The sequence below is a fragment of the Oculina patagonica genome, chromosome 7, assembly GCF_052425735.1.
Source record: "Oculina patagonica isolate OP01 chromosome 7, crgOcupat, whole genome shotgun sequence".
Classification (NCBI taxonomy): domain Eukaryota; kingdom Metazoa; phylum Cnidaria; class Anthozoa; order Scleractinia; family Oculinidae; genus Oculina; species Oculina patagonica.
In genome coordinates, this window is record NC_135764.1 from 4,709,792 (window position 1) to 4,725,586 (window position 15,795).

Sequence of the window (15,795 nt, forward strand, 5' to 3'; positions counted from 1 at the left end):
CTCCTAATTTTACTAGAAGCCATCACAAATTAATTTGTTTTGGGGCAAATGTCAGGTAAAATTTACTAGTAGAGTTGTCAAAGAGTTGAGCCATTATGACCAACCAGTGACTGAGGGATTTGTTTGAGCGTTCCACTTCAATTAAGGAACACTTTGAGTCAAAACACTTTGAAAAATAACTCTAAACATTTGACATGTTTTTATTTCACCATCTGTTCATTTCTTCATCTCCGAGGGTGGCGGCTTTGCTGTGAAATAAGAACCGAGTTGTTATTTTCCCCAGCACAGAAAAAAAATACTTCAATCGTATCGCCCCGAGAGTCCGTACATCACTTGCTTGTCTCGCAGCCTTGAATGCGGGAAGCCTGTACTGACTGCGGGAGCAGATATTAACTGTGAGGTTAAGGTGAGACAAATTTGCACTGAACTTTTTGAAACCATTTTTCATTTTCTTTTTTGCATTAAAAATGCAACGTCGAAGGCATTAGCTTATTTAGCTACTCCGTCATTTTGTGTTCATTCAGTGTAAGCTGTCGTCAGTTGTTGTATTAGTCGCAACAGTTCTTTGGTTTGTGTAGTGTCTTTTTAAGCTGAAATCGCCAAAAAGAACTTCAAAGATGCAAAAAAAATTGTCAGTGCTTACACAAGGAATGGGAGCAAACTAATTTGATAGTCCATTAGCCAAGGAAAAGCTTAATGTGTGTCCTTTTCGAAGTGCTTCTGGAATATAAATGGCGATTAAACATGGATGTGTTTGAGAAAAAATATGTTTAATAACCACAGAACTGAAGTGCAATTCTTGGAAGTTTTGGAAATTTATTTTCGTATGTACGATCTTGATGCGATCATAGCAAACTACATTTAAAATTAACAATGTTCGCCAATTGCGCACTTTTTGAAATCCGATAAAGAAAGGAAATTGCATAGCGAAATCGATTCTAGATTGCAATAGGTATAATTTCTCTTTAAGTCTTCTTATGATTCAACTAACGAAAAAATTAATTTAGTTCAGAATTTCATTCGGCCTTTGAATCAACAAATCATCTTAAAAATATCAGTGAGCAGTAGATGAAATACTACAATTGGCTGGAAAGAAATTGAAGAATCTACTTTGAATTGATCTTATCTTATCTAATTCATAAAAATCCAACAGCTGTTGTATATGACACTAAGATTAAATTCGCTTTTAATGCAAAGACGCACCGCTCAATAAAAGCTTTCGATAAGTCGGCAAACAATGAACAGAATAACATAATATGGCCCCATTGTCTCTCCAAGCCTTTCGCAAATCTTTGATGTCTAGATAGATGAACAGAATAACATAATTTGGCCCCATTGCATCTTCAAGCCTTACGCAAATGTTTGATGTCTAGCAAGATGAAATATATCTTTTGAAAGATGAATTACAATTCTCGGCCGAAGAGACACAGTAAGATACCCGGCAAAAAAAGCCCTGAAAACGATCAACCCTCCCTATCAGAAGCAAAATCCTTTTCATTATGAGCCCCTTTCAAATATTAGCTTTTGGGCTTATACTAAGATTAAGCTCTCAAAGAAAGATACCTCTAGATTCAAGAGTCTTGAAAGGTTGTTTTTTTGTGATCTCATGGCGTTACTTTTTTTTTTTTTTTTTTTTTTTTTTTTTTAATAACACACAACAATACAATTACTTACAATACTACGCAGTCTTAAACACGAACTACAAATTACTCTATTTTCTTAACTACTCTATGGCGTTACAGTACAGGGCCGTAACCAAACCTTTGCCACAAACGACGCAAGATCTCCAAAGAATGTTCTGAGGGCATGCCCTCCAAACATTTTGAAATCTAGAAGCTTTGAATCTCTTTCAGAGACATTTGTTATGAGGTATTTCTTGAGAAAAATCAATCTTGTTCAGCTGGGGATTATTTTTCCAACAAAATATTTTTTTGCAGATCGGCTTGTGATTTTCTTTTTACTTCTGAACAACGTGTTTTGTTTCATATCGTTATGAAGAGTTCTTTTTTACCATGTAGTATTCTTGTACGCATCTACCCCGGGGGGGGGGGGTACCCCATATGGCCAACGGGGAGGCCCGCCCGAAAGGGGACCCAGGCTCAGGAAAAAAGGGAAGAACCAAGAGGAACGAGGGATGGAAATGTCATAGGTTTGAAAGGGCCAACGAACAGAGCAAATGGCATTGTTCATGAAGCGTGAAAGAACGATGAAGTCAACCGACCAGGGAGGGGACCCGCGAAAAAGGAGGGGACCAGCAAAATGGAAAAAAGGGGGGGGGAGCGGGGCGGAGCCCCCGACAAAACTTGAGTACCCCCCCACCCCCCGGGGCATCTACTAACTTTTTCAGACGCAGCATCCTTTCCAAATGTAAATTCAGATATTTTTTTAATCAGAAATTTCATTCCGAAAATAAGCTTTCGCAGAAGATAAGCCTAAGGGTATATGGAATTTTAAGATATCTCTTAATTGCAGTTTTCAGACAAAGGTATTAGTCTTGTCTATATGGCAGCACGGTGGTTAAAAATCAAGTGACTCCCCAACTTTCGCTCTCTTAGAAGGGACTGTGTCACAATTGAGTTAAATTTCGATAAATTTATAACATTAAGTTTGGCCAAATACTCGCAATGAAACAATGTTTGCAAAGGAATTACTTCTATGGATCTAAATGACAAACTATAGCTTCATGCAACCAAATTTGTCTCCTGGGCGTTATAATTTTAAGATACAAGCAAACGAGAATAAAAAAAAAATCTCAGCCCAAAAATATTTCAATAACCCATATTGTAATCCGTTTCAATCTTCGTCACTTTTGGCCATCCGTACCTTATTTTGTATTTGCTGTGCTATTGAAATGTTGCTTCACTTTTTTAAGACGTTATTTTTGTACTTCGCCGAATTCGATGGTCATTTCCCATGCCTACATTTGGCTAGAATCTGAGACACAGTCCGTTTAACATAGGCATCAACAGATTTGAAAAGAAATGCTAAAAGCTATAAATTCCGACCAGTGAAAAACAATTTGAGTTGGATAATATGAATGTACTAGTGCGAATGAAAACTGTGGCACAGCCATACGCCTTGGGTCAGAAAACATGTTTAGAATAATAATTGATCAGTATAAGTATTTAATGCAACCCAGATTCTGAAAGTTGAAAGTCGACATATTTACCAACTTTTAAAACTAATGTTGTCATGGCAACATAAAAATATTAGATTTTTAATTGATAAAAACTATATGTAATTTAACAAATTACGTTTTCTAGCTGTTCGCTTGGCTAAAGCTGAAAACGAGCCACTTTTGGGAAAAGATTTTAAAAATTACGTGTGTCACCAAACGTTTAATAAAAAATTTACTTTTTACAACTGATGAAAATCTTAACTGAGCTTTATGAAGTCAATAAAACCGTGATTAAAGCAGTTTACTGAAAGTTATATTTGCTTGAAGAGCGTTTATCGATTCAGTTTTTTATCTCTTTTTTTTTTTTTCGACATCAACTACTAGCAAGGCAAGGAAGGTATCATTCCGTAATTCAAAATCAATCAAAACTGATCTAAACTGATTTTTTTTCTTCATAGCTGGACAAAACGTTTTGTAAAATACACCCACCAAAACTGTCATTGACTGTTAATATTTTTTGAAAAGAAATTGAACTATAAATTCACCGGGATTAACTTTTTTCACCTTTATATAAAATTGAGTCACCGTATCAGAAGCCATAGAAAAAGTTCTCTTGACGAGGCGTTAATTGTTATGTGCCTTTTTGTCAAATGAGTCATGTTGGTATAAAGTTCGTTTTCACATATTTCCGTGAAATTTTAGTTTTATTTTAAATTTGCATTTTATTATCAGCGTAACTCTACTCAAGCTCTCGTTGAACGTAATACAATTCGACCAAAAAGTATCTACAAATCGATTTGAAAAATCCATGAGAAATCTGTAATTCGCGAATATTCGTTTTAGGAATGAACGTTTCGAATATCATTTTAGAAGTAAAGGAATCGATTTTAAAAGCTCTCTCCGGCGCTTAGTGAGGCTATGACTTCATAAAAGTCATCAAAACTGATGTATTTTTCAGGGTGTTCAAATATGATTTTATTTATACGTCACCGGGAGTTTAAACTCCTTTATTACAATTAATTATTTTCTCAAAAAGCATCGAGTCACGTTCTGTTAAAAGGAAGGATCAGTTAAATGCGATTTGTGTAGGTAGATCGTCTGATTCCTTCAGGTCGTAAAAAAGCACTAATCATTAGTAAAATGGATTTCATAGTTATCGATGCATGGGCAGATGTCATCGTTTGGAAATTGCAATTACTGAGCGTTGACAACACCAAAAGATTATCTGTCAGCAGTTTTACTTTTTATTTGTTTGATTTTACCATAGAAGATTATTTAAGTAAAACATGGCGAAACTCACGGAGTATTTCTACATGTTGATATACAATTAAAGACTTCGTTATTCTGGGACCAGACTAAAATTTTTATATACACATTCAGTTATTGATATAGTGTTCAGACTCGCTCGAAAGGAAATATAGCTAATACACTCTGAATATAATTTAAAATTGATCGGTTGAAACAAAGATCCTCAAATCTTCACAGACGTAAAAGTAGAAAAAATACATGCCTTTTTTCTAACTCAAAATTGAACAAAAATACTTGCAATATTCTCACATCGATTAGGTCGGAGCGAGAACTGCAGCTTGCGACCTTGAAAAGAAATTATCATTTTGACCCACTCATATATGCAAGTTTTTAAATGCAGATTAATGAGAACTGTAGTCGAGTTTGTCGACAGTTTTATTGTATTTTTAAGTACCTGCTACTCAGCCGTGTCCTCATTAACGTCATGCACAAAGTGTCGCAACGCTTTGCGTCACGTACCTTTCCGGCCAAACGCAAATTTACTCTCTTAAGTGATAAAATTTTTCCTTCTTGTTAGATAAACGTGCTAGCGCTGTTGCTGGATCGAGAACATTTTTAAATGGACACCAAGTCACTCAAGTCGCCGTTGAATAGACGGGCTGATGTTGAAATCACGGCGCGATGTGCCAAAACGAGAGAGTGGGTGCTAACAAAGTCAGCACTTTTGCAGTCGAAGACCGTTCAATGGTCCGCGGCAAAAATCAACCTTAATATTTTCTCTCTGAGGGAGTCTGGTGTTACAGACGAGGCCGAGAACGCGGTTACCAGTGTGAAGCTGTTTGGTAAAAATCATTGGTTTCTTCGTCTTCAAGATGATGGCAATGTTTCTGGAACACGCGAACAGAGCAGCGCTGAAGGTACAGTAAAATAAATTAATAACTGCACGATTAAACATGACTTGAATCGTGAAGCAATTTTCAGACTTGAGTGAGTTTGACTTAAGACTTAAAGTTTTACATTGAAGAATATTTATATAATCTTTTTGTTCGATCAACAAGAGATTCCAAAATTATTACTCTTAGGTATTAGAACCAAGAAATGACCGAACCCAATTATACAAAATAAAAATCTTCAAGTTCAAGGTTAACAGGTCACAATTTTATATATCATACTTAATACTAACAGACGATGAAAATATATGACGATCTGTGCTGAAATATTGGATACAGACTTTGCAATATTATTTCCAATGCAGTTTCTTTTGTCACCTTAATTTGTCACTAACAGGAAACAACTAATATCTAGTTGTGCTACTGTAGTATTTGCTGTTCATATTTAAAACGATAAAAGTGATTAGGTTAAATTGTTTTATACGACGAGACAAAGAAAATCTTTGATTGGATAAAAAATGATCATTATATATTATTGGCGAATTAAAAACGTTTAAATCATAAATCCCTTATCAGTTAACCAGGCAATCAGCTAGCTTTAGTTATGAAATATCTGCTCTAGAAAGAACAAATTCCGCTTTGCCTTGGAATGGCTTTGTTGACGGTTACCTTACGGGAAGTGAAAACGGAATACATAAGTATATACTTTGAAAACGATGCGGACAGTAATTATTGTCGTGTCATGGTATAAAGACAATCGATATCATTTCTGCACAAATTACAGTGGATATTCGCTACACGGGCCATTTTCTTCAAATATCTTTGTCTCCAAACTGAATGGAAGATTTAAAAATGTAAAAACAATGAGCTACTGAAGCTTTTTTCCTTGATAAAGGTATTTTTCATTTTAAGTTAATTCAGGCGTGCGTGTTCTAATGTTTCCTGTTTAGAGAAAAGTTTATTGAATCCTGTTATATCCGGTATCGCTGACTTCCTCAACTGGTTGAACAGGAGGGAATGTACCGTTACAGGGAGGGTTCAGGGAGGGACGAAATATTTGACAAAAATTTGCAGGTGGTTATCACATGAGAATAGTTTGCTAACAGCCTCCAGGAACTGCTAAAGTAAAGAAAGGACACGGAAAGTTTAAGTTAAAAGACGTCCTTGGGAAAAACCCCCATATATTGTGTCTTGCTGTGGTACAATTGAATAATGGGTGTGTTACCGGTTGTATCAACGGGCACACGAGATTGCTAAATATCAAGTTAGGGGAACCAACGAACAGACGTCTCGACGGTCAGCCTTCAGATCATTAGACCAAATTTACATTAGTATAAGTATGAGTTAGTATGAGTTGCAGTCCTGTCGCAAGCGATTAGAAATGTCTTACCTATAACAGGTGATCCCTCTATCATTGACAGAATAACACTATTACGTAGATGGATGAAGATGAAGGAAGAGAAGGAAGACAGTAAGGCCATATTGAAAAAGGAAATTTGGGTTCAGTGTTAAACATAACATGTATAGTACAATTTGTGCAAATGTAACACCTCTGAAGATTTGTATAGGTTGATCTTCGGAAATCTTCCTACATCTTCGGTTATCTTTCGAAATTTTTGAAAGGATTCGGGTCATCTTTAAAGGTCATCGGAAGTCTTTGGATCAACTTTGGAATCTTCAAAGGTCCTCGAGCGATTCTTAGGGAATCTTCGGAATAACATTTCTCTTTAACGAACAAATTATAGAAAAATGTACTCTGTCTAAGCCAATCAGAAATCAGTAATTTTGTTATTGGGCGTGTTACTCAGTATCTCCAAGCGTGGACTGAACCGAGCTGAGTATAGCCAAGCAAAGGAGTAAAAAATGTCGCGCAAGTCCTGGAACTGTTATTAACTAAGACAGCAAGAGCACATTTTTCATCCTAATATTCTGACGGGTTGTTGTTTCTTTGGTACTTTTCCAGACGTTTTGTTTATATTATATAAACTTTCCAGCGGTGAGGCAGAAATGGCTTAACTCTTTTCAATTTAAAAATTTACACTAAATTAGTTCACACTGTTAGTTCCACGTTCGATGGTGGTTTTACGATGTTCGAATCCCTGAGATAACCGGCTCTGATGTAGACATACAGGTTAACTTCTAAAGTTAAATAGACCCAAAATATATTTAACCCACTCACTTAAGTGAAATGTAAGAGAATTAAACGAAAACCCTTTGTGAATCGCCTGTTACTGGCATCGAGGAAGGCTTGCAGCGTTTGCGGAAAGATATTTTTTGAATGATGGCTTAACTACGTAACATACTCAAAGCCGATCATGTCCACCCGTTGCATGTAGCTTCAGATATTCATTATAAATGATCTCATCGTAGAAATCAAATTGGGCAGAAAGCTCTTGCCTGAGATTTCCCTTATAAGACAAAGCAAAAGTTGGAAAAACTAAAGGCTTCATTCCCATATCATTTTAGATTTTTTAACGGCATTGAATTTAACTGTAATAAATCAGGAGTAATATAAATTCTTCACATCGCAGAAAATTTGTAGAAGTGCTCTAAACGAAAATTTCAATCGGTCGCTGCTTCGTCCGAATTTTTCCCTTAACAAAGCAAAAGACAAATTGAAAAATTTATTCTTATATTTTTGAATTTGACAGTCACAAATGTAAACTTTGTACATTGCCCAAAACTCTTACCGAACTGAAGATTTTAATCGGACCCTTTGTGGGTAGCATTTTATCTAATGCTGAAGCCGGACCTCGGATAATATTGTTGTGCCGAAACATTGCGCTTTAGCTGATCTCGAAGACTGACCCAACGGTGACGCGACGGGGACTAAATTTAGGTTATTAACCTGCAAGACAGCAAATACTCAAAGCTATTTATGCATGCCTTTATTATTATCACGGTACATTAGAACATTCTAGAACTCTAGAGGGTTATATATTGTCATAGGCCTATTTTCTACCGAGTTTTATCACCCACCGAGTTTCTACTTTAGTAGCATTTATACACTGGTTTTTTTTTTAATGCGAATTCTCGGCCTACGTTTTACGGTTGCCTAATATATTTGGTCAGTTTTCGCATCGATAAATCCTCTTTCTCTAGCGGACAAGCGGTGCGAAACCTTGAGAAGCTCCGGCGGATTCACCCCGGAAGCGATTCAATTCTTCACGCCTCCACCAGATTCCATTTGGAAGAAATCGAGATGTAACTCAAAGGCAAGGATAAAAGCCTATCTTGCTATTTGCAGCCGGTATACTAGTAGATAACTGAAATTAGGTTCTTGTTACAGTTTAAGTTAGTTTTTTTTTGTGATCATGACTGGGCAGAATTTTGAATTTATTTTCAAACCGCAAGCAAAAAACAAAGACCGTCGGCTTCGTAACAAACTAACAACTCTTCTAATTCGCAAGTAGAAAATGATAAGATGTCTGTACGTACTAAAATCAAGTTATGTACCCTGAAGGAAAGTGAGCAATAAGCTAAAGGGAGTGAACCGGTTCGACTCTATGAAATTCCAAACAAATGTTTAACCGCGTCAACATCCACCAATTACTATATTCTGCACTGATCCCTTTCTGTACAAAATGGGTGACAAAATCCACGGCGATCAAGCGAGAGGAGCTAAGGGAGGAGTTCGACCGATGAAATTCCAAACAAATGTTTAACCGCGTCAACATCCAACAATTACTATACTTCTGCACTGATCCCTTTCTATACAAAATGGGTGAAAAATCCTACGGCGATTAAGCGAGAAACGAGATAACTACCTTCTACCTCAAGATTTGTAGTGTTTAAAACGGTTTTTAACGCAAAGAAATCGTGATAAGTCCTTCAATGTTGTGAGGAATTTCTAGCTATACGAGTAAGTTACTGTGTAGGCACGCCACTCGGCGCAAGTCATCGGAAGTTCTGGCTTTTTATAACTCGCGCGCGGTGTAAAAATACACGACTGCCTTTCCCTAAATCTATTCTTTATTGTGTTAATTCAATTTTGTAATTCATATTGTTGCTTTGATTGCAGTTAACCTACAGTTAGAGTCGATCGGGAAAGGATTAGTACACATCTATGGCCCTGAAGTGAAGCGGTATCTTGCAATGGATAGCAATGGAAGGCTGTTTTCCACAGTAAGCAAAATATCTCAGTCAATTATTTTTATGCTTACATACCTACTTTTTACCTAATAACCCGTGATACCATTTGCTATTTGATAATCTCTGATAGAGACCGTTCATCGAGAAGAAAATTTCAAGTGCTGCAACGAGCTAGTCACTATAGGTTTTAAGCTTAAATTGTCTAAATTTATAGTCGGAAACAAGGAACTTTTTGCCGATGAAATTTCTCGAAACAGGCGTAGCTCTTTTACCCAAACAAGTTCAGAAGACTAATTTTGGCATGCGGTATTGGTGAGATGGGTTTGCAAACCGTAAGCAAGTTACTCTGGTTATGTGCTCTCACTGCATGACTTTAACTGCCTGACTGTGTAAACGTACGTTTTAAAGTGGTATAAACATCGCCGTGTCATGAATCATCTCATAAGAAAAATACGAAACTCAGTGGAAAAAGTATAGTAAACTTTAAACACATTTAAAACCTTTTGCTTTAAACTGTCCCACATTTTTCAGAAAGAAGAATTCAGAAAGCTTGAAGTCCTTAATCGTCTCCGGCATTAATTATTTTTAAATCTTGTTAGAACATTCACATGGAGAGTTTTGATAAATCATACCTGCTGTCAGTCTTATGATGCAATAAAACTGATCTTTGACAACCACACAACGAAGTAACGTGGCCGAGAATAGATACAAAATCCTTGCAAGACAAAATCAATGAATATTGTCTGATCAAGCCGTAAGGTTTTCAATTTCGGACAGTAAATCATTATAAGATGCATGCAATTCTGTTTGCTTGCTTACGTTACATAGCAACAGTAGTCGATCGATCGAAATTATGCGCTTTTATAGGCATTTGTACCTTGGTGAATATTAAAAGAATCCTTATTTCATCACTGCTAAAACATAGCAATACTTGTGGGGTCTCTAGAAGTTGAAACATTGAAAGGATGGATGGTGGCCAAAGGAAACCAGCTGTCGAATGTGCCTTTGACTTTGTGAACTTTACCATGTTGTTCTGAAGTATTCTCAGTAGAAATAAAGCTATGGATTAATATTTTTAGCGATGTTCTTGAAGTTAGTTGCAACAGCTAGTTTATTCAGGCTGAATAGTTCATTTCATTGCACTGAGAGGTTTGCAGTTAAGCCACGGATAAAAGATGAAACATTTTCATTAAACAAACGTGTCTGACCGTTCAGCTATTGCTTGTTCAAAACTATCATCCAACTTTTTGTCTGAAAAACAATGTTTGATTGACTATAACCGGTTTATCCAACATGATGTTGGATGAAATTGTTGATCCAATCGCCTTAAAATCTAAGTCGTGATCTTCGGCATGGAGTAGAAAATCCTTTGACACTATATTCTAGAAAGAGCGCCTGTATTTGTAGAAAATCTAACTTTAAGAGTTATATTGTATGACATAGAATCAAAGTTATAGCTATGTAAACATGGTTGTTCTAAACTTGTATTAACGTTTCTAATGGCATTCCATTCCTTGAAAATCCACGTAGAAAAATGCTATGTATGCAAAATGTGTCTGAAAGGCAAACATCAACAGGGACTGAATTTCATCAGAAGCCATTTTGTGTTGTCTTTGAGCCTTTCTTGCGAAACTGATGCAATGATATGTAATCTATTGTCTGCCTTAAAGATCGCTCAAAAAATTCCAACTACAAAGAGGGCGATTGAAATGCTGAAACGCCAAAAGCTTCCATGCAATTGAATATGAATGTATTACGATGAAACCTCAGACACGAAAGATGTTTTGATATTTGTATCAAAGATTTTGGACTGAAACTACAAAACTCGTTGCTACAAACACTATTAATAATCATTTTGCACTAATCCTAGCTTTCTCTTTTACGGTAGTATGGAAAATTAATGTTTGAATTACAGCAAAACCAGTTTGCTTCTCCAGTGTTAAGCGTGAATCCATCTTGATATAAATAAGTTACTTTAATATCATTAACAGTGTCGCTTATATAATTATGTAGCAAGACAAATAAAGAGTACTTTTATTTCCAGAATTTTCCACTCTATAGTATTCTACACTTTTTTCTTATAGAATACATAGATTAATCGTGTATACATTATCTCACTTCTTTACTGCTGATAAATATTGGTATTGCCGGCCGGTTAAGTAGTGATATTGACTCTTGTTTTCATTCAGTGAACCATACATAGTTGTTGTTTCTTGCGCTAAGAATAGTAAGCAATATATTTATCATAAGACAGCCGCAGCGATAAACGAAGACTGATATGTTTTTTAACTTGTAAAATTTGCCAATATAAGCACAAGTGCTAACTCTGTGTCAAGGACTTTACCCGAAGTTAAAATTGTTACTGTATAAAATATCAAAGCGCGAAAACTATCAAAACACCAGTTCAAAGACACCGACCATTAATCTCACGTCTTTGTTAATTAATTACCCCAAAATACCGCTTCCTTATGTTAGAAAACCAATCAAAAGCACACAAAAAATATCAGGTGATATGTGCATAGCTGAACATGCAAAATGCTTTGCTTAGACATGTTACATACCTGCCAATAAAAATATAACTGATTTTCTGGTATTTAAATCTCCTTTAACTAACAAGTTTGGAAAAAGAATTTATCAGAATCACGTTTGCAAAGTTCTAGGTTTTGGTTCAGTGAACGTCGAAATGTAAACTTGGTAGTCAGATTTTACGTGCGAAACGTTGAAGCCGTTGGCGCCAAATGTATAAGAAACAGTGAAAAGATACGGTATGTTAATTACAGTCACGTGATATCACGGTGAGGTACCCAGACTTGCGTGAGACCAACTGACGCCATATAACATGATTCGCATGAACTAAATTACAAATTTAGATAGTTACTTCAAAATGACAATTATAACTATTTAAGTTTACCTACCCGGCTTCAAAGAATAGATGGCTTAAAAGGCAGCCATATTGGTGTATAAAAAACAATGAAATTTCTCTCCTTTGGGATTTGAGGTTTATTTATATCCAAACACTTCCAATATGGTTACAGTGCAAGCAAACTGAGCAATATCCACCTATTGTTTTTGTTCTAGAGCTGTTTAGCCACATTTCAGAGAGTTTAAAGTTTTTTGGTTTACCACTGAAGCCTAAACTCGCTGAATGCGGCTTAAAGGGCTCTAAAACACTTTAAACTAAGTGGTTTGCAAATTTTGTAGCAGTTAGTTATAATTTGCCAATCATTATCTATATTTGCAATGAAGATTTCACACAAATCCTTATATTTCTGGCAGTCTGGGACACCGTGACGTCATGCATAACCAATAATTGACGTAAATATTTGTTGCGCAAGTTTAATTTTTAGATTAAAACTGTGACGGTCAAAAACAGATCACACACAAAATATATATTTCTCCATCACAACTGATTAACTTTTCCAAGGATAGCTTTGCATATTCCAAGTTTGTTTGCAAAAGAATTTCAAAGAATAAGCTAAAGAATTTCAAAGAATAAGCTAAAAAGATTCTGGTAAAAGGCATGTTTCAAGAAGTAAGTCACGCGCGCTCTCACGTGTAAAACAATCTGTCATAGGGTAAAACATGTGACCCGACGTTTGCACGTGAAGGTTACAAGAATTCCTGAAATGAAAATGGCGAGTGTTCTAAAATCAAAATGTTATACGAAAATCAAGTGCAAAAAGCGCTTAAGATGTAGCACATGCTGCTCTAACTTTAAACATGTGCCCGCACAATTAAAAAGCAAGAGTACAAACTCCATGCAGCTCCGGTGTTTGGCCTGAAACTCTTACTCGGTGATTGCTTTCTCGTCGAATTTTAACCCTCTTGAGAGTCGTGAAGAGTTATCTCTTGTTGGGCTCATGCTAGCTGAGACTGAAAGAGAAATCACATTAAACTCGTCCTTCAATTCTCACCGACTCTGGCCTTCCCGTTTGGTCCGGACTTTAAGACAAACACTCACCAGGGAGTTTCATTACGAGCGGATGAAATCAGTGTAGGTTTAACCAGGCTAGCTTTGTGTCTCATGAGTGTCCAGCCCTGGTTTCCTCAGTTAAATCTAGTTCAGTCCTCACCTCTTAGTTTATTCATGATCATGTAACTTAATGTGCCAACCAAAGGATTACAACGTCCATCGAAAGCAACAAAGTCCTTGCCATTATTTATTTAGTTCTATGTTAGTTCAAATCTTTCTGTGGAGGTGTCTATGGGGCAAACTATGACGAGCGATCAATGAAAATCACCTAGAAAAGCTAGCATTAATTCTTTAAATTTTTAGTTCTGGGCTCCTCGCTTTCTATATTTAGATTTAACATTGATTTGCGTTTTTGTTTTTTGGCAGAAAAACAAGACAGACAGCACAATTTTCAAGCACGTGACAGGAACCAACGGTTTCCACACGTTTTCGTCGCATAAATACTACAGGGACACACCACATGACATGTTTATAGCACTGAAGAAGGACGGCCTGCCAAGGAAAGGAAACAAAACATGTCGGCTTCACAAAGGATCTCAGTTCTTAATCATATAACAATGCCAACTCTTATGTCAGCTGCTTTCTGTATATTTAAATGCATGTCTTATTCAGTTCCCCTTTAATTAGCAGAATTTGATAATTTATTAAAGGGGCACTGTTTGTTTTCTGTTTTTAACGCGATTTCGGGAATCTGCGAAACGATCACAGAAAAACGCAGTAATAGCCATTTGGTCTTGCAAAACAGTACTCGACAAATGACAGGAACGCATTAGGAAATGAGGATGACTAACGATAGCGAGGATGGAAATGTATCACAGTACAAACAAAGTTTAAAATTGCGAGGCTCACTTTTGGGGGAGTTTGTTCAATTTTGTTAGACGTTTGCTTGTCCCCCTGTTTTTTTTTTTTTTTTTTTTTTTTAAACAAAATTCCCTCAGTTGCAGAAACAAGAATTCTTGAGATTACTTTTTCTATCAAGTAGTTTAAGTATATTTCAGTTCACTTCTTCAATTGCCTATTATAGTTTTTAACGAAAGCACAGTAACTGAACAGTGCCCTTTAGTAATCAGTTGCTTTTTCTCGTTATCTGTGTGAATCCCTATGGAAATCTTGAGCAGAAGTTAGAGGCTTTTACGTTCAGCTTAAGGCGATCAGCTGTCCACGCAAGCTTCGGGTTTTCAGTTTTAAATGATCTCAAATTCTTTGCGGCCAAATTCATAGATTCGCTCAATATTATGCCCTATATTAGTATATTTTGGAATCGTGAATTAATTGGTGGAATTTGTTTTTCCTTGGTCGTTAAATAAAGTTTCTCCAGGACAGTTGTTTTATAATTAACCTGGAAAATGAACTCAAGTTAAAGTTATTTCGGAAGGACTTGCAATGAAATTGTTGATTACCTTCAGCTGACTATAAAAAACCTCAACACTACAAACTCTAAATATTTTACTTTTTCATAGGAAGGTATTTATCAGAGAAAACTTTATTTAATTGAATTTGATGTTGTGTGTAGAGAAAAGAAATAAAGAAATAGGATCTTTTCAAATTTCGGACTACAAAACGGGTTGTTTGAAAACATACAAGAAAATTACTGAAAACTAGTGAATTGGAAAATGAAAGAAATTAGTGAGAGTATTTATTATTTATGTCCACATTTACAAGGAAATATAATTTGAGTTATGTCTGTTTACTAACAAAGTATCTTCAAGTCAAAAAAATTGAAATGGCCAGTTTGGCAAATTTTGTTGAAATTATTCGGGGGATTGTTATACATAGGTGTTGCATGGCTACATTGCTCAGAGTTGCACTGGAAGGATAAAGTAAGACCTTAATAATAACATGGGTTGTTATTGTAGAAAAGAAGAGAGGCTGTATATATTAGAAAATAGTTAACATGTCATTGCAAAAGCATTGTTGTGTTCATAGTGGTACTGATGAGCAAAATAAAAGTAGAAAACTGAAATCATGTGTGAGGTTATTGAAAGTCGCGATTGTTTTGGTTATATTTTCACTTGGCTTTAGTTGTTTGTAAATTACCAAAAATGCTTGGAATCCTGCTCTCTACACTTTAGTTACAATGATTCAGCTATCATTAGGTGAAAAGAGTGCTTGAGAAAATGATGTGCTTAGAAACAAAAACCGCAAAAAAGCATTACTTTTTTTACTGCCCATTGCATTCACAATAGGTTTATCATAGAATTTACGGACTTTTGTACGAAGTTTAAAACTCAATTCCTCTTATTGTCTAATATACTGTTTTCTAACTAGTGGTATTTCAGAGAAAACGACGGTATATCATTCTTGACGCTTTGTGTAATTTTTCGTGGGTGTGACAGTGAATCTGGGGAAACATTGTTTCAGAAACTTATTACAGTGAAATGATGGCCACCCCGAAGGCCGTCAGATATATGAAAGTACACTATTTACACTGTCTCAATTGAAACAACAACAGCTTTATTTTAAAAAAATTTCGA

The 15,795-nt window shown here is 35.9% G+C and overlaps 1 protein-coding gene across 1 annotated transcript; it reads left to right on the top strand.

Moving 5' to 3' along the window:
- Positions 1-230: 230 nt before the first annotated feature.
- Positions 231-14,207, top strand: LOC144660222 (fibroblast growth factor 2-like). The gene is made up of 4 exons (XM_078520824.1): positions 231-406; positions 4,944-5,283; positions 9,278-9,381; positions 13,688-14,207. Exons 2-4 carry the CDS (start codon positions 4,986-4,988, stop codon positions 13,874-13,876), a joined length of 591 nt encoding a protein of 196 aa, XP_078376950.1. The 5' UTR covers positions 231-406; positions 4,944-4,985; the 3' UTR covers positions 13,877-14,207.
- The last annotated feature ends 1,588 nt before the right edge of the window (positions 14,208-15,795 follow it).

What these genes read in the sequence shown, in the direction of transcription:
- LOC144660222 (XM_078520824.1), top strand. Translation starts at nt 4,986, where the DNA reads ATGGACACCAAGTCACTCAAGTCGCCGTTGAATAGACGGGCTGATGTT. An exon ending in CGAACAGAGCAGCGCTGAAG is followed by an intron (nt 5,284 to 9,277) that starts GTACAGTAAAAT and finishes CTTTGATTGCAG; the next exon opens with TTAACCTACAGTTAGAGTCG. An exon ending in ATGGAAGGCTGTTTTCCACA is followed by an intron (nt 9,382 to 13,687) that starts GTAAGCAAAATA and finishes GTTTTTTGGCAG; the next exon opens with AAAAACAAGACAGACAGCAC.